The sequence below is a fragment of the Sapajus apella genome, unplaced genomic scaffold (assembly GCF_009761245.1).
Source record: "Sapajus apella isolate SASKATOON/1434 unplaced genomic scaffold, GSC_monkey_1.0 scaffold55, whole genome shotgun sequence".
Classification (NCBI taxonomy): Eukaryota; Metazoa; Chordata; class Mammalia; order Primates; family Cebidae; genus Sapajus; species Sapajus apella.
Genome location: NW_022436995.1, coordinates 10,204,676 through 10,222,919, shown reverse-complemented (window position 1 = coordinate 10,222,919; position 18,244 = coordinate 10,204,676). Strand labels below are relative to the sequence as shown.

At 50.5% G+C, this 18,244-nt stretch overlaps 1 protein-coding gene across 6 annotated transcripts in view; it reads right to left on the bottom strand.

Moving 5' to 3' along the window:
* PAQR5 (progestin and adipoQ receptor family member 5) overlaps positions 1–18,244 on the bottom strand; it is a 92,134-nt gene continuing 73,890 nt past the window's right edge. For all 6 annotated transcript variants that reach the window (XM_032244635.1, XM_032244636.1, XM_032244637.1 and 3 more), the window contains 4 exons: positions 16,271–16,397; positions 8,416–8,512; positions 5,987–6,128; positions 1–2,183 (listed from right to left, as the gene is read on the bottom strand). In XM_032244635.1, coding sequence (XP_032100526.1) covers positions 1,942–2,183; positions 5,987–6,128; positions 8,416–8,512; positions 16,271–16,397 — 608 coding nt within the window. In that variant the 3' untranslated portion in view covers positions 1–1,941. The remainder of the gene's footprint in view (positions 2,184–5,986; positions 6,129–8,415; positions 8,513–16,270; positions 16,398–18,244) is intronic.

The window sequence follows — 18,244 nt, the reverse complement described above, 5'->3', positions numbered from 1 at the left end:
TTCAGATTGATCACTCATTATTTCAATTTTTACTGAGCTAAACATTATTTTGTTATCTATAAAGGAGAGAATTAAAAACACTGCATGTTTTTGGCATTCATAGAAAGGGGAATTTAAACTTTGAGCTGTTTTTGCCATAAACTTGAAGTTGCAGTAAGATGAACTGGAAGCCCACAGACCCTGCTGTTGTGGAATTCCACTAAAAATGGCAGGTTGTTGCCAAAAAAAACAAATTTTGTCATGCAGCTTGCAATTAATGTGCCAAAAATTTACCAGCCCGTATAATTTTATCAGTCTGTCTTCCCCAGAGGAAGTAAACAAATAATAAAACTAATAAAATCATATTTCTTGACCACTCTCATCCAATATAAATTGTTACTTGTCCTTAGAGGATTAGACAGTGAGCTACTTACAAGGCCATTCAAATGTCTGGGCTAGTTAATGGTAGAGGCAGTAGTCTAAGACATAGGGTATTCCTGAGTCAGCAAAGAGGATCCTGCAATTTGAGGAAGGCCCCCTAAGTCATTACCAAGTGCAGAACAGGCTTTGACGGGCCTCTGTCAAAAGTTGTCTTGCACCGGCATTTCTGTGTTCCCTGGAAACACCATGAAATACTGAACTTTAATCAGTAATGCAAAAAATGAGAAAATGCTCCGTGTTTCAGAACTATTCAGAGTAGAAAACTCTGGAACATAAAATGGGGCTTACACCTTTGTTGGCGAGTTGCTAAAACTTGAGATCAGGCAAAACAAGGCTGAGAGGTCCAATATTTTCTGGAACGTGTAACACTAGCAGTTCTTCAAGTTTGGCCTGTGGCCCTCCTGCATTAGGATCACCTGGGAGCCTTGCTCCAGTGCAGCTCTCCTCTACAAAACCTACATTTAGCCTAGTGAAGCAGAACACCCTGGTTTTCCCCAGGAGTCCACATCTGTTACAAGATTACTGGATGTTTCTGGTTCCCTGTAAAGCTTCAGAACACTATATGTGACCACCCCACTGGCAAGGACATTAACATCCTATGCGCATGGATACTAAATTTTGCAGCATATTTGAAATGCTGAAGCAATATCAAATGTATGACATCCCCAAATATAGCAATTTCCATTGATTGAAAAGGTGGCAGATGAGCACAACTAATTGGGATTAACTCAGCCAACTCTTATAGTTTAACACATTTTACCTGCTCCAAATAATACTTTGCAGATCAAACTGGCAACCAGAAAACAGAGCATAACAGAACACATGACACCCCACGGTGGACTTTTAAGAAAAAAAAAAGTGACAAACTCCAAATCCATGATGACATGAGAACTTGCACCTTGAAGACAGAATGGACTTGTGGGAAGAGAAGACTCTCCTTCTGTTCGCCCTTCACTAGGTGAAGAAGGAAAGAAGACCCCTCCCCAAACAGGTCTCTTCATTCTGGAATGTTTTCCCAGTCCCCAAGGCTCTCAGTGACCAACTTCCTTCCACAGATCCTCCTAGTGACTGACCTAGCTCAATCTCCCACAGTAGTTGACAGGCCACTGCGAGAGCTCTTGAGAGAAGCTTCGCTACATGAAATTTATCAAATGAAGAAAGATTCCTTTTTAAAGAGTAATGCAAAGCTCCAGGGTGATATGCTTAATCCAATTGTTTAAACAGAATTAAAAACCCCATTTTCAGTAATTTTAAAATTAACGAAATGTCAATAGTTTGCTTTAACAAGGACTTGCTTGAACCATGTTCTCCTTTTAAAATCACACACACAGAATCAGTATACATTTAGAGAATGTTCTCTAGCTGAATACCTTTTTGAAATGAATTCATTCAAAAGACACAAAAGACACCAACCGTTATGAATATTTTAGGCCATTATAAGCTGTAACCACCTCCGGCTTATGGTGGTTAAGGTGTTGCAGCTTAATGTTGACATCTGGCATGAAAAGCTTATGGTCTGAATCATGTTTCTTTTTTACGTAATTCTGGCTCAGGAGTCCGATACAGAGCAGCAGAGAAATAAATTATGTTGCTGAGGCTGAAGATGATGCACAGAAGTATGGCTCCAGCTATCTGAGAGAAAGAGAAGGGCTTGGAGGTGGCCAGGAGCCATTCCTTCCTCAGAGTCTTGTCCAGAAGTATGGCTTCCATCTGCAGGTGCGTGGCCAGGATCACACACACATGAAATAGCTGGTGACTGTGACCTACGGCAAACACAAAAGGCCATCAATATCAGCAATTAGAAGGAATGAGTACTGATACATGCCATAGTATGTATGCAAAAATGATGCTATGTGAAAGAAAACAGACGGGAGACCACATATTTTATGATTCCTTTTATATGAAATGTCCAGAATATGCAAATCTGTAAAGACAGAGGGTAGACTGATGGCTGCCTCAAGCAGGGTGAGAATAGGGATTAACTGTGCATGGGTCTGATGGAGGGGACGAAAATGTTCTAAAACTGATGTATGGTGACTTTACTGAAAATATCATTAAATTGTATACTTGACATCAGGGAATTATTGAATATGTGAAATATACCTTAATAAACCTATTTTACACTTGATCTTAGCCAAAAGGCTGAGAAGTGATAATAAGTTTATTTTTATTTTTTTTAAGACGGGGTTTCACCATGTTGGTCAGGCTGGTCTTAAACTCCCAACCTCAGGTGATCTGCCCGCCTTGGCCTCCAAAGTGCTTGGATTACAGGCGTGAGCTACCACACCCAGCCAATAAGTTTATTTTTAAGAAGCAATGTGAGAAAAATAAAAGGGCCACCAGAGAAACCAAATCCAAATTCTTTTTTAAAACAACTTATCTACTAGTCTCATTTTTCAGATGAAAAAATTAGGTACCACTTTCTGCCAAAGGTCATCTCCTGAGAGCCAGCACTGATCAGCTCAGAGTCCCACTTTAATGCTGAAGGAGAAGCTGGCTGAATTTTCTGTTGGCCACTGACCAAGTGGAGCTCTCCTCACTGCTAGTGAATCACAGACATGACCAGGACTCTTCCTCCCTGATGCCATGCTGGACCCAGCTCACATGGTGCTCATCACACAGGATGGGAGCCAAGTAGAGGGCAGTGGGAGTGCACAGGGACATGCTGGGTGGTCGGCAGTTGGTGAGAAAACAAGTCCAATGCCTAGGGTCAGGGGCAGTTTGGAGGACAACCCTCAGACCCCAGGAGTAAAGAGGAGACCACATGTGTTATGGGCTGAATGATGTCCCTGAAAAATACATGTGCTGAAGTCTTAATCCCCAGAATGAGACCATGTTTGCAGATAGGATCTTTAGAGAAACAAGTGAAAATGAGGTCTCTAAGATGGGCCTAATGCACTATGACTGGTGCCCTTATAAGAAAAGGAGGTTAGGACACAGACATGCACATACACAGAGAAAAAGACCACATGAAGACAGATGGAAAGAGCAGCCATCAACAAGCCAAAGAGAGAGGCCCCCATTGAAATCAACCCTGCCAACACTTCAATCTCAGATTTCCAGCCTCCAGAATTGTGAGAAAATAAATTTCAGTTGTTGAGACCCAGTCTGTGATACGTTATTATGGCAGCCCTAGCGAACTAATACAACATAAGAGTTAAATAAGGATTCTCCTTTGGTTTTAAAAAATAATAATAAAAAGCCTGGGCATGGTGGCTCACACCTGTAATCGCAGCACTTTGGGAGGCCAAGGAAGGAGGATTGCTTGAACCCAGGAGTTTGAGACCAGCCTGGTCAATACAGCCTGGCAACACAGGGAGATCCCATCTCTAGAAAAATAGAAACTTCAGTCTTGCACCCCCAGGACCTATCTCAGAAGAAATATTCAATAAATGTGTCCTAGGACTGAAGCAGCCTGGCCACCTCCACGATTGAGCAGGAGCAGAGTCAGAATAAGAATGTAGAAGGGTCGAGGATTCTCAAGTGGATAAGTTTCCTACAGCAGGGAGCTGTGACGCCCCCAGTATCTGTCTCCCAGGAAGAAGATGTGCCTGGAGCTGCCACAGCTGCCTTACTCAGGCTACACTAGTGGGCTGTGTACGATTTCCGAATCTGTATGTGATACAGCAAAGTGGTTTCTTCTCCAGCAGAGAGCTGTGCTCTCAGAACACAGGGCAGAGCCGGTAACTAGCACCTTCTCCAGCTGAGGCTCAAGCCTGTCTCCAGTGGAGCATGAGATAAAAGACAGAAAGAACCATCAGCATTGGATGTATCTGAAATGTGGCTGCAGCAGGAAGAGTGATTTCAACAATCCTGCCTAACAGGAATAGGGAGGAGCTTCCTGTGGGCCAAACCATGCCAGGCCAGCACTTCCCAGGAAATCTGGGGCTCATGGCCAGAGAGGGACTCCCACCTCCAGCAGACTCTGTTAGTTAAGGACTAACAATGTCCCAAATCTTAATGATCTGTCATGAACTATTGTCTAGGAAATGTTCCCCCCAGGGGTGTTTTTCAGCTCTGTACCCCTAGGCCCAAGAGGATACATAGAAATGAAGAAATAAAATGTTAAGAAACCTGAGTGGTAGCAAAAGAAGGCCCAGGGCTCTTTTTCCTGCATCCCCCAAGACTCGCTACACAGCCACCTCTACTTCATCAAGGGGGGCTGGGGAGGTGGACATGGCAGTCAGGGTGCTGGTGACTCCTATTCCCTGGCCTCTCCTTTTCCTCCTTTTTGGAAATGTGCCCTCTAAGCATTTTGCTAGTTACAACCCTTTCTGACACAACAAAAGAAGGAAAGGAGCTAAAACTTTAATCGGATCAAATAAACCACATCTGGCCACATCTCTTGGTGGAAGGAGATGGAAAATCAGGGACAAAATGGGCTTGGGGAGAAGCAAGCTTCCTGCCCTCATGGGGACAATGACTGGCCCTTTGATTCCCATGTACTCATCTAAGGAACTCTCACCCCAAAGTCTTGTTCGCCTCACCAGGAGTGATGCAAGGGTGCCTCCTCCTATCCAGTCCCAGAGCCAGGGCGGAGGAGGCACATGCTGCATGCCCCCGCCACCTTCCCTAGACAGAAAGGGGGAAAGAGCTCTGCCAGCAGGTGGAAACCCCCGTGACCCTGACACCGTCTCTCCACCCCACATCATCTTCAGTGAGCTCAGGTTCATCTGGAGGATGACTCAGCCTCTGTGTGAGTACCGGGTTCCACTCTTGGGAGTTTCTGGTTCAGGAGGTCTGAGGTGGGGCCTGAGAATCTGCGTGTTCTCAGATAATGCTGATGCTTGGCTAATGACCACCCCTTGAGAAACCGCTGCTCTACCACGACTCCTGGCCCCCTCCCACCCACCATGCTCAAGACAAAGACGGACGCTGTCGCCTTTCCCCTTTTCTGCACAGCCCCCTGTCTGGTACCTTCAGAGCCATCTTCATCCTGTCTTTCCTCTTCCTCTCCACAGCTGCCCCCAATGTTCTTTTTATTTTTTCTTCAGATAAGACCTCTCTCACCCAGACTAGAGTGCAGTGCATGATCATGGCCCACTGTAGCCTCGACCTCCCAGGCTCAAGCCAGCCTCCTGCCTCAGCCTCCCAAGTAGCTGGGACCACAGATGCATGCCACCACACCCGGCTAACTTTTGTATTTTTTTTTTTTTAGAAACAGAGTTTCACTATGTTGCTCAGGATTGCCTGCAGCACAGGCTCAAGTAATCTGCCCACCTTGGCCTCACAAAGTGCTGGGATTACATGTGTGAGCCGCCAAGCCCAGCCCCACTAACATTATCAAATGTTCATTTAATAATGGGATTCCATGTTCTACATGACAATAGGACACACTGGCTCCACACTCCATCAGAATGCTTTAGGCTCCTGGGTCCACCTGCCCTCCATCCTGCCCATGCTACCTAACAGTGCACCTGCTGTGGACATCCTGGCCTCTGTCAACTTGCAATGTCACTCACCTTGGCCTCTATCCCTGCCCATCGCTGCCTTTGCAGCTACATGCGCTGGAGTCAGGGACGGGAGCCTTCCCAGCCAGGAGGGCAATGAATAAAGTAGCACTCACCGATGTAGTCAAAGCGTCCCGGGGCTAGGCGCTCTGGCAGGTGCGCAGAGTACAAGAAAGAGGCCAGGAGGGTCATGATCACGTGCTTCTGGTGGTACAAGGTGGCTTCATTCTGTGCACTCTCCCCTGAGAACAGGAATAGCTGCAGGTGTTTGAAGAAACATCAGGCCTTGAGAGGACAGACCTGAGGCAGGCCCTCTTCCTTCTCAGCACCTGGAGCTGGGACTTCGGGGGCTCTGACACCCACACATGTCAGCACACACACACAAACTCCAGAGGCCAAGGCCTCGCCTCCTCAGGTCGGTGGCCTGGGAGAGGAAACTCAGGTACCACGTGAATGGAACTCCTACCTTGAGTGTGGTCGGCTGAGACTCAAGACTATTGTATTTCAATCCCCCAAATGCTCATAAGAGTTTTGGGTTATTTACTTACTGAAGGGGGAAAAAAAGGAAAGAAGGAATGAATGGGAAAGGAAAAGAAAGGTAAAAAATCCTGTTAGATAATTGCTACTCTTTCTGGGGATAAAATGTGAGTACATTTGACCCTTAACATACAGGCTAGGGGCACTGACCCCCTGCAGTCAAAAGTCCATGTACAACTTTTGACTTCTCCAAACTTAACTACTAATAGCCTCCTGTTGACTGGAAGCCTTGCCTGTAACAAACTGTCAATTAACACATACTTTGTATTATACACTATGCTGTGTTCTTACAATAAAGTAAGCTAGGGAAAAGCAAGTGTTACTGAGAAAATTTCAAGGAGGAGGAAGAAGAAAAGGGTTGGTCTTGCTGTCTCATGAGTGGCAGAGGTGGAGGAAAATCCATGTTAAGTTCAAACCTGTGTTGTTGAAGGTACAACCGTATAGTAAGAAGTGGTTGATTCAAACCAGAACCCGCTTTTTATCAGCACATCCACTGAACTGGTACTCCTAATTAAGGCTTTAAGGCCTAGAAATCCTTGACAGGCCTTCTGAATCATCCAAAAGTATCAATCATGGCCACTATACTGTTTCAGAGCTACATACAGTTTTTGTATTATTGTTATAAACAGCCGTAGTACCTAGCAGTTACCAAGGGCAGCAGGCCAGGCCTCTATCATGCATCGTTTCATCTGAGCCACAATTACCATAAGGCAGACTCTTACTTTCCCCGTTTTGTAGATGAGGAAAGTGGGCCAGAAAGTGACTTGCACGTCACTTACTCAGAAGCGAAGTCCGCATCTGAATCCAGGCAGGCTGATTCCAGCATCAACATCGCCACTTAGAATTGGACCTTCCCTTCCCTCTGCCCTCCTCTGACTCAGCCACATGCCAGAAGCACACGGCGTTTGTCACAACATAGGACCTGCACTGCCTGATTTGGAGGTGCATGGGACAGAATTGCTGTGCCTGCTTTCGGTTTCCTGTGTGTGGTCTGCGCCGAGGAAGGAGTAAGGGGAACGGGTGGCACCTCCATCTTTGGGGCTCCCTCAGATCCACAGAGGCAGAGCACAGAGAATGTGCTCAATGCCCCAGCTTCTGGGTGGAGCTCTGCCCCTCCCCATGCCCCTCAGCCCTGCCATCTGGGCTTCAGTCTTCAAACCCACAGGACACTGCCTCTAGGAGGGAGCGTCACTGGGTACTAGACAGGCACCGCAGGGCCTATTAGATCCATTGTTTTGATTAATCGTCATTACCCGATACAAAGGAGGGGCTGGTACTCTCAGGTACAGATGAGGAAACTAAACTGAGGCTCAGAGAGTTGTGTGCCCTGCCTGAGGTCACACCGCCAGTGAGCAGTGGGACCAGAATTTGAACTCAAGCTTATATGGTTTGAAAGTGCATGGACTTTCCCCTTCTTGTCCTGCTTGTTGTCCCTCCTACACCCTTTTCCTTTATGGTTTCCATCTCATTCCCATCACACCTTTAAGACCCTCATTCATACCTTTTCCTTCAATACTAACCACATACTACTTGATGATAGAATCATGCACTCCCAAACTCCTGCTACCAGTCAGCACTTTACCTGTTCTCCGTGTCACCCTCCCCATGGCCCATGAGGTGTAATCAGGCCCAATTTACAGATGAGGGAAATCAAGGTGTAGAGAATTTGCCCAGGGTCTGACAGCAGGTATTGGAGATCTGCCTGCAGAGCTCGCCCTCCTGCTCACCCCAAAGCCCCAGGCTGCCTGCTCACCCCCAAAGCCCCAGGCTGCCTGCTCTGCCTGGCTCTCCGACATTCCCAAGCCCCCAGTTGTATTGTCTGTCAGGGCCTCTGTGTTTATGCCATCTCCTAACCACTCCTCAAGTGCCACCAAGGCAGCACCTGGGTCTCAACTCCTGTTTTGTTCTATGGTTCGCATTGCAGTGTTATGAGCTTCCCAGAAGCTCAGGAAGCAACTGACTTCCTGGCATTGCCAACAGGCAGAGAGGATTTGCAGCCAGTCCTTACCCTGTAGAAGATGGGGAGGGAGTCCCAGGTGTAGGGATAAGCAAAGGCGAGGACACGAATCACCTTACAGAGTCTGGGCTTCTGGATTTCAAGAAACCTAAATCAGGGAAAGAAAGTGGGGAGGAAATGGAATGAAAAGCATCTCAGTAAATTACACATGCACATGCATACACACCGAGTGCCTGGTTATCAACAGAGGACAAGCATTTCTGTATAAGCTCCTATGGCCAGCAGCTTCTCCACCAGCCTCGTCCATTCCTCCCACCCCGATGAAAGTGACACAACTTCAGATGCAAAAAGATCTCCAGAGAGACCCCCTCCTGATGTTGGGAAGCAGTGGTGTCTAGACTACACCAGAAAGGAGGTGCTGGGCAGAAACCCTTTGAGGGCCAAGTTATGCAACTGCCAAAGAGCCTTTTAAAACCCTAGTTACTATGGGGACACGGAACAGGTAGGGGGAAAGGGGGGCCCACTGGCACAGACTCTTGGGGAGCACACTGCAAAGGCAGAGATGCACCCATCTAGTTGGAGGCCGGGTATTGTCATGAAGGAGACCTGGGTTCAAGTAGGAATTTGATCCTTGGAGAGCTTTCTGGAATGTTTATACCACACACGGGGATACTTGGCTTGGGAAAACTAAATAAACATGAAGTCTTTCCTTCTCTCCTTCGTTGCCATCCTTACCCAACCTACAATCTAAAGACAGCTGACAGCAACAATAAAACAAGTGACGCCGATTGTTGAGAAGACAGGCAGGTCCCCCTGGACAGCACATGACAGGGCCTCAGCTGACTTGGGCCCAGCCTGGGGCAGCAGCTCAGGGTATCGGGAGCTGGGCAGCACCGAGGGCAGGCTGCACCCTGGGAGGACATGGGGAGGCAGGCAAGGAGGGTCTCTGCACAAAACCACAGCCCAGAACTGAGGCCTTGGTAAGGAAGTGCTCACGGGTGCTGGTTGGGCAGCCAAGGCCAGGTAGTAGGGACAGGTATAATCCCCGCATCAATGCTGAGATGTACTGTGGAGGGCTCTGTCCTCCCTCAGGGCCCATAGGACTGCAGGGTAAGGAACCCAGTACAGTGGATGCAGAGCCACGCACCGAGGCTCTCGGGGTGGCTGCTCTGATGCCGTCTGCAGAGGCAATGCATGCACTGGGGCCCTTTCAGCCTTTGCTGCCAGTTTTGCCCCTCATCACACTCTCTGCAGGGATGGGGTCTGTGTCCTGCTGTGGCTCCCACCTCTGCTTCTAAGAACCTCAGTCCCAGTCCACAAGCCTGTTCTTTCTCCTTCAAATGCCATCTGTATTCCCTCTGAGCCCAGACCCATGTCCCCTGTCCAGGCTGCCCATGCCTCTTATGAGCCAGTAAAGCCACCCGACCATAAGCTGCCTTATCCCTCAGCAAGGAGTATGCAGGGACTCCCACATCAGGCAGCTGTGGAACCCTCCTCAGGCAGGCCCCAGGTCTGGTCAGGCATGGATCCCCGGGACCCAGCACAGAAGCAGGTCTGAGGACGCGGACATTCTCCAGGCTAGTGTGCTCCACTCAGTCCTCAGGGCAACTGAGCGAGCACAAACGGCCACCCAGGGATTCCTGTTTCCGGGGAAAGGGCCAACTCTGTGTACCCCAAGAAGCCCCACAGCCTCCCAGGACAAGCCCCAACTTCACTCCAGCCCACTTTCATGTTCCTTCTTTCCTGACCCTGCCAGTAAGTCACACACGCACATGGCACATACCAGGTGAGAAGCTCAAGGAGAATGGACTCGGATGCATCATCCCCCCCCCCGCCCCAAAAAAAAGAACCACAGCCAAACTCCAGGACAGGTGAGGCAGCACAGCACTGTGATTTCGCGTGGAGGGCTTGATCGGGACACACTGGGTTCAAATCCCGACTCTGCCCTTCACAACCATGTGACCTCGGCAGGTCACTAACCTTTGTGTACCTCCTGATCCTCAGGTGTAACAGAGACAATGGCTGTACCTCGTCACAGCCTTGTTGTAAAGATTTTGTGAAACACTGCCCATCAGGTGTTTAAACTGTGCACTGCACAGTCACACAGACTAAATGGCAGCTCTAAACTTGCATCATGGGGTGCCATTCTGTCTCCTTCACCACCTTGTACCTATGTTGGTCCAGAAAATAGGAACAGGAGGGAACAAACAGGTTCTGGGTGATCTGTCAGAAATCAGACGAGCCAATGAGAAGCAGAGCTAGGATTTAAACCCTGGTCTTTCTGGCTCCCAAATGTCATCCCCTCTGCCTCCTGCAGTAGGCTGGACAGCCTCAGAGCCCGCCCAGCCTTCACCCTTCCCAGCCTGCTCTGCCCCGGAGCAGAGGCACACAGTACTGCTACCTGCCTCACCCGCCTGCCTTCTCAGTCCTCCAGCAGACCCTGACCCGCCGAGGCAGGCCGCCCCCTCCCTCCCTGTGCCCTGCCACCACCTGCCCTCTCTCTGGGTTGACAGGCTTGCTCTTAAGGGCTCCTGTGGCCACTTACACTCGAAGAACTCTGGCTCTGGCTGGCGAGGGCCATCCCCCAAAGCATGGATTTTTCTGTGACTTGAGACAACATTTCGCTCGGCCTGATAAAGTGTTTCCCCAGGGACAAACGGACCAGCCTCTCCAGCTGCAAAGCCGAGTCTAGAGGGAAAGAAAAGAAGGAAAAAAAGCAGAACAGAAGAGAGACAGCAACAGAGAGAAAAAGGCAGAAGGCAGTAGCCTGGGAGAGGGGCCGCCAGCTACCAAGGTGCAGTTCCGCGTCAGGCCACGCGATGTCGCCACAGCCAGAGCAGAGCCACAGCCGTGGATTCCTCGGAGGCGTTCCACGTGCAGCCAGCCCCCTGGTGGGAACAGCCCAGCGTGCTCAGAGGGCCCAGAGGCTGCTGTAAGGAAATCAGGGCTCTGCCCAGAACGACGTTGGCTGCATACACTGGGTTAGAGGGTCGATTCATCACAGCCTGTTCTGAACCCTGACAACAAAGCTGGAAGAATTAGCAACTGAAATTCCAGAACTCGGGCTTGAAACTAGTGGGCGTTTGGAAAAATCGTTCTACTGCAGAGATGCACACACGAATGCATGTGGGGCGGTGGTTATGGTTGTTTTGTTTTGTTTTGAGATGGAGTCTCACTCTGTAGCCCAGGCTGGAGTGCAGTGGCACAATCTCAGATCACTGCAACCTCCGCCTCCCGGGTTCAAGCGATGCTCCTGCCTCAGCTTCCTGAGTAGCTGGGACTACAGGTGTGCCGCCACCACACCTGGCTAATTTTTTATTTTTAGAAGGGGTTTCACCATGTTGGCCAGGCTGGTCTTGAACCCCTAACCTCAGGTGATCCGCCCACTTCGGCCTCCCAAAGTGCTGGGATTTCAGGCGTGAGCCACTGCGCACGGCCTGTTATGGCTGTTTTATTGTGTAGGAGTTGCCTTATTCTGGAGAACTGCAGGAATGTGAACATTTCCCCATGCTCGCACCTGGCCATAGCAGCACTTTATCCTCGGGCCAAGCTTCTGTCTGAGAACCATGCCTGCTGAGCCTTCTACCTCCAGCGCTGACCCCAAACCCCTTCCAGGTCAGCTCCACCCCTTTGAGCTGCCTCAGCAACTGCCAAGCTGTCCTGACAGCAGAGCTCATGGGTGAAAATTAATCTCTCACCCTCACAGCTCTGACCAAGGGGTTTTTCACTCAGCAGCTCTTTGAAAAAAAAAAAGGCAATCAATGGTTGGATGCATTGGATGGAGATGGTCAGTGATTCGTGATACACAGCACTGACCGTGTAACTGACATTCCTGAAGGGACTGGCAGCCCTTTCCAGTGCAGGCTTGAGCAGGCCAGGTCCCCGGCCACCCCCACCTTGCTCCAAGACCCATGAAGAGGGCATGCATTCTCTCATTTCTCCTCTCAAATGCTGCAGAACGAGAAGGCAGTCTTCTGGAACATATTCACTTGAACCAAAGTCCATGATAGTAAGAACCAAAAACCACTCAGGGCATGACAAAGCTCTCTACGTTGAGATTGGCCTTAATGGTCGGCCTTGCAATGGAACAAACGCCATTTCAATACTGGTTTTGTGGCAAGCATAGGATAACGCTCAGGCTGATAATGAGGTTCCTGGTCTCCCCCTGTGCTTCGGGAAGGGGAAGGTGGTTCTTTCCTGCTCCTGCCCACCAGTGGCCGGATGGAGCAGGAGGGAGAGGCAGGGTGGAGCCTGGGAGGGGAAGGCAGCTGGGAGAGGAAACCTGGAGAAGACACTAAGGCCTTGGCATCGCAGGATGCCCAAACCAGAGAGGACCCAGAGGACATCGTCTCAGATGCCCTCGTCGAAGACGCAGACCCTGAGGCCCAGAAGGGACAGTGACTGCCCTGAGGCCACACAGCAAGTCTGGAGGAGCAGGGCTGAAATCCAGGCCCCCAGATGCCCATACCCTCCTCTCCACCCGCTTCTGCTGATTTTAGTCAGGGCCAGCATCACTCCTGCACACAAGTCAGCTTTGTCCCCAGACACCCAAGGCAGAGGCAGGGAATGAACGAGGGGAGGACAGGGCTTGTAAGAGCAGCAAAACCACGGGTGAGGGAACGTGGGGCGAGGACGAGGTGCATAGGGCACTGGAAGGGCCGCAGCTGGAATGCCCGCTGCAAGAGTGTGGCATGTGCCCACTTCCTCCCTTTCGATTCCAACATAGCCCCCCACCTCCCTCTCCCCTCAGCTCCCACTTCAGTTGTTATTAACACACTGGAAACCCCTCAGGGCAGGGAAGCCGAGTGCATAGGATTTTTATTTTTTCCCTTGGAGATTCTCATCCTTCATGAGCAAAGGGCCCATCCTCAAAGGACTCACAGGCCCCCAGCCCACCCTCCAAGCCCCTCTCTAGCTGCTCTCCTCCATCCACCTTGCAGACTCTGGCAGCTCTGATGCACCTTGCTGCTTCCCGACGCTGGCCCACCCTCTCTGCAGTCCTCACCCTTGTCCAGGCTGGTCACTCTGTCCTCCTCTCCAGTAAAAGTGTCCAGCCTCCTTCAATATCCAATCATAATGCCACTTCTCAGAACTCTGTGTATCCCAGCAGCTGGCATTTTGCCTTATCATTATTTGTTTACATTACACTCCTTCCTGCCACACTCTAAAGTATGATGGGCCTTTGGGGGCATCTGCAGTCTGTCTTTCCTATGGCACTGGGTGCTCTCTGAAGGCAAGGGCATCCTCCTGGCACCCCCAGCTGCTAACATAGTACCTGCAGTATGGCAGGCATTTAAGGAATGTTGGATGGGTGTGTAGAGGGGTGGATGGATGGAATAGCCACAGATGTGTTCCATAAATAAATAATCCATTTCATTGGCAAAGGGAGAAGCCCCCAAACTCAGGCACCCAGGAGATGCCTGGCAAAGCTGGCCTGCCAGACAAGTTCCTCCAAAGACACCAGGCATGCCACATTCAGAAGACCCCATCTGTTATATCTGAACCATCAGAGAAGACGCCTGGCTAGAAGAAAGCAAGCTAGGCTGGGCACAGTGGCTCACACCTGTAATGCTAGCATTTTGGGAGGCTGAGGAGGGTGGATCACCTGAGTTCAGGAGTTCGAGACTAGCCTGGCCAACATGTCAAAACCCCGTCTCTACTAAAAATACAATTTTTTTTTTTTTTTTTTTGCTCTATTGCCCAGGCTGGAGTGCAGTGTCACAATCTCAGCCCACTGCAACCTCTGCCTCCCAGGTTCAAGAGATTCTCTTGCCTCAGCCTCTCGAGTCCTCCTCTCCAGCTAAAGTGTTCAAACTCCTTCCAAGCTGGGATCACAGGCACCCGCCACCACACCCAGCTAACTTTCATATTTTTAGTAGAGATGGGGTTTCACCAAGTTGACCAGGCTGGTCTCGAACTCCTGACCTCAGGTAGTCCACCCACCTGGGTTTCCCAAAGTACTGGGATTACAGGCGTGAGCCACGGCACCTGAACTCACTCGAGACTTTCTTTTACACTTGTGAAGCCCTCTTCTGCTCCTTCAACCTATGGTGCTCCCCTGTCTAATCCTAACTTTCAAACACCAGAGCCACACAGCCCTGGGAGAGTCAGGCAGACAGGGGCCGTGACCGGTCCAAAGACCAGGTCCAAGAGCGTCCAGGTTCCTGGACCATGGCCCGTCCATAAGCCTGTGCACCCGGGCACTGTGCCTTCGGGGCTGGCTTCATCTCCGTTGGGCTTCTTTCTGCAGCATTATTTTCTGTGTGTGTTATGCCTCCTGTCATCCATGGCAGGGACTCCTAGAAAGGAGACTTTCACTCACATGGAAGGTAACGCCCTGCTTCCAACCCGTCTCAGCGCAGGTAAATAGAAGGTAAGTTGGAACAAGTATTCCCCATGCTGCTTCAGAATCTATCCTTCCATTTAAAAATACAAAACAAAAACAAAAAATCTGGTTTGTCCAGTTTGTGAAACCTGCCTGCTCTCCCTCGGCCCCATATATCCCAAGTGTCATCCCAAGGAAGTTGGAGGTAAAATCATTCTGGAGAAGTTACCAGATGGGGCACATCTCACCTCCCTGTTTTTTCCTGGGGAGAGGGGGGTAAGTGGAGGCAGGGAGATTCCACTGGCTCGCTGGAGTTATCACTGCGGGGGACAAGGAACTCAGATGTGCCTGCCAGCCTACCTTACCTGACCAGTACCAAAGCCCTCCAGCCCAGAAGTGCCAGCCTTGGCACTATTCAGCCACAGCTGCCACCCCAGCACAACCATGCAGGAGATTTCCTTTAGGGAAAAGGAACTTCCGTGCAGTTTGCTTTTACAGAGAGCTGAATAAACGGGTGTAGTTATTCTTATAACCACATTCCCTGCAGTCATGCCCCAGTGAGTTTTCTTGAAAGAAAAAAAAAAAAAAAAAAAAAAAAAACAGTGGAAATTAGAGCCAGCAAGCTGGGCCTGACTCACAGTGATGGGGGATGCATAGGGCATTTGAATAATACTCATCACCTACCACATATGCCCAGAGGCAGGCACACCCAGTCACCGTGAGCAACCACACATTAGTGGGTCATCTCCTCTGTGCCAGGTTTGTGCTGAGAGTCCTGGGTACCTTACCTGTAATCCTTCCATTTATCTCAGGGGTATTTGTAGCCTTATTTTATAAATGAGCAAACTGAAGTTCAAGGATAAGCGACTTGTCCAGTAATAGAACCAGCTACATAATTTGTAGTGCCTGGTACCAAATCAAAGAGCAGGGACCCCCTTGTTCAAAAATGATTACAGATTGTTAAGAGTGCAGCAGACGAGCCCAGGAGGCTGAGGTTGCACCAGCCTGGGCCACAGAGTGAGACCCTGTCTTGACCACAAAAACAATGAAACTGGCCGGGCGCGGTGGCGCACGCCTGTGATCCCAGCACTTTGGGAGGCAAAGGTGGGCGGATCACCTGAGGTCAGGAGTTCAAGAGCAGCCTGACCAACATGGTGAAACCCTGTCTCTACAAAAAATACAAAAATTAGCCAGGCTGGTGGCGGGTGCCTGTAATCCCAGCTATATGGGAGGCTGAGGCAGAATTGCTTGAACTCAGGAACTGGGGGTTGCAGTGAGCTGAGATCATGCCATTGCATTCCAGCCTGGGTGACAGAGTGAGACTCTGTCTCTAAAAAAGCAACAACAAAAAAAGGCAGCAGAGTATTAAGCCAAGTATGAGACTCTCTGAGCATGGAGGGCTGGTGCTTACATGCCCAGGAAGCTGATTTTGCCACAATGGGAAGTCCAGCTGCAACTGAGTGCTAGGTTCCCAAGCACCCTTTCCACGAGCCCACCTCTTTCCGGTTCCCTCAAAGAGTCCCAGGAGCTGCATGCAAGGCCCTCCCTCCCCTGCCATCTGAGGTCAGAGCCACGCAGTACCTGGAGTAGCAGGAGAGTCCTGTGCTGAGGGTGGCGTTCAGCACAGCCAGAGCCACGTAGTAGTCATGGAAGGTGGTGCACACCAGCGCGTCCGGGAAGGTGTATGCAGAGTAGGCAATGGCCGATCCTGTGGAAGGAAAGCCAAGCTTGGGAGAGGGGCCAGGCCTTGGCACCACGTGGGCCCCTTGCAAAGACCATCCCCAGCATCTGGCTTGGCCCTCATCATTCCCACAGTCCTGACTCTGTGCCCTTGCTTGTGCCATTCTGCCTTCCAGGATGTCCTCCTCTCCCTTCTCTGCTCACCCAAATCCCAACCTGAGAATGTACTCTGAGCCCAGATTTGCTCTAAGGGCTTTACCTATATGACCTCATGTAAGACTTTAACCACCCTCCTTCATAACCCCTCACTTATCCTCATTGTACAGATAGGAAGCTGAGGGACAGAGAGGTGTAATCACGCGCCCAGGGTCCTGCAGCTAGGGAGTTAGCAGAGACGGGCTTGAAACGCAGGCAGTTTAGTGACAGGCCCCGCTTTTAGCCACGTGCTGTGGTCCACGATGACAGACCCAGCGAGCTGAGCTCTACTCAGAGTGTGCACTTCTCACCTGTTCAGGGACATGGGTGCTGCTGGTAGAAGGATCAGTGCTGGAGGGAGGGCCCTTGCTGAGATGAGGATGTCATATCAGCAGCCGGGGGGCAGGCCAGCTGAGAGGCTGGGTGTTGTATTGTGTTTTAGGTTTTGGTGTTTGTGAGAGAAGGGTTGCCTAAGGACCTTCTAGAGACCTGTTTGCTGAAGCATGTATTTGGAAGAGCAGAGGAGATCACTGTCCTTTTCAAAGGGGCCATGCAGCGATTACTCCAGAAATGCCCACACTTATCAAAACAAGCCTGGGGCGGGTGACCGAGGGCCAAGAAGCTGCCCACGGAAGGAGTCTGGAATGCTTCCAATGACAAGGGGCCCCGTCGGTGGAGGGAGAGGTGGTAGAAGGTGTCATCGAAGCCTCCAGGGGCCAGGTGAGGTGGAGGGGATGTGATAACCGTGCAGGTGAGAGGCCGGGGCCTGAGTCAAGACAAGGGGGCAGTGCTGCTTACAGCAGGTAGGAGAGAAGTCACCTGGCCTTAATAACCAATTGGCCAGAGGGTAGGTGGGGGCAGGGAGTGAGAGGAAGGGGAGCCCGAGGATTAGTCAGACTTCTGACTCGGGAGAATGAGTAGGGGCGCGGCCATCAGTCAGGTTGGACATGCAGAGGGGTAGCAGGTGTGGGGGCCGGGGCGGGAGGAGGCACGGTTCTGGTCTCCTGGCTCCAGGTGGCATGGACCTCAGGTAGGAGGTTCACACTGGAGATGGGGTTTCTCCAGAGGTGGGGAGAGATGCAGTAGGCACAGAGATCCCCAGGGAGCTGGATCGCGTGAGAGGAGAGGTCAGAGAACCACTTCTGAGCCTCTCCACCCATATATGCCGGAAAGCAGAGGAGGGGAGCCAGGCCAGTGGAAGGTGGGAAGACCCCCAGGAGGGAGGGAGGGACGTGGCACGGGCCAGAGAAAGAGGGGCAATCACGGCAATCCCGGCAGTCAGGAGGCTGGGACCCTGGACAGGGCACATACCTTCCCTGCTCTCTTCTGCAAACCCATCAAAGTCTGAGGGTGACCCTGGCTCATGGGCGAAGGGGCAAGGACTGGTGAATGCTGGGGACTGGACAGCAGAGCACTGAGGAGTTGGCAGTGAAGTGGGAAAGTGTGTGTGCATGTGTGTGAGAGTGTATGTGAGTGAGCCTATGTGTCTGTGAGTGTATGTGTGTAAGTATATGTGTGGCATGTGTGATGTGTGTGTGGTGTGTGTGATGTATGTGTGTGTATATGTGCATGTGAATGTATTGTCTGTATGTGGTGTGAGTGTATGTATTGTATGTGTCAGTGTGTATGTGTGGTGTGTGTGCATGTGAATGGTGTGTATGTGGTGTGTGTGTATGCAAT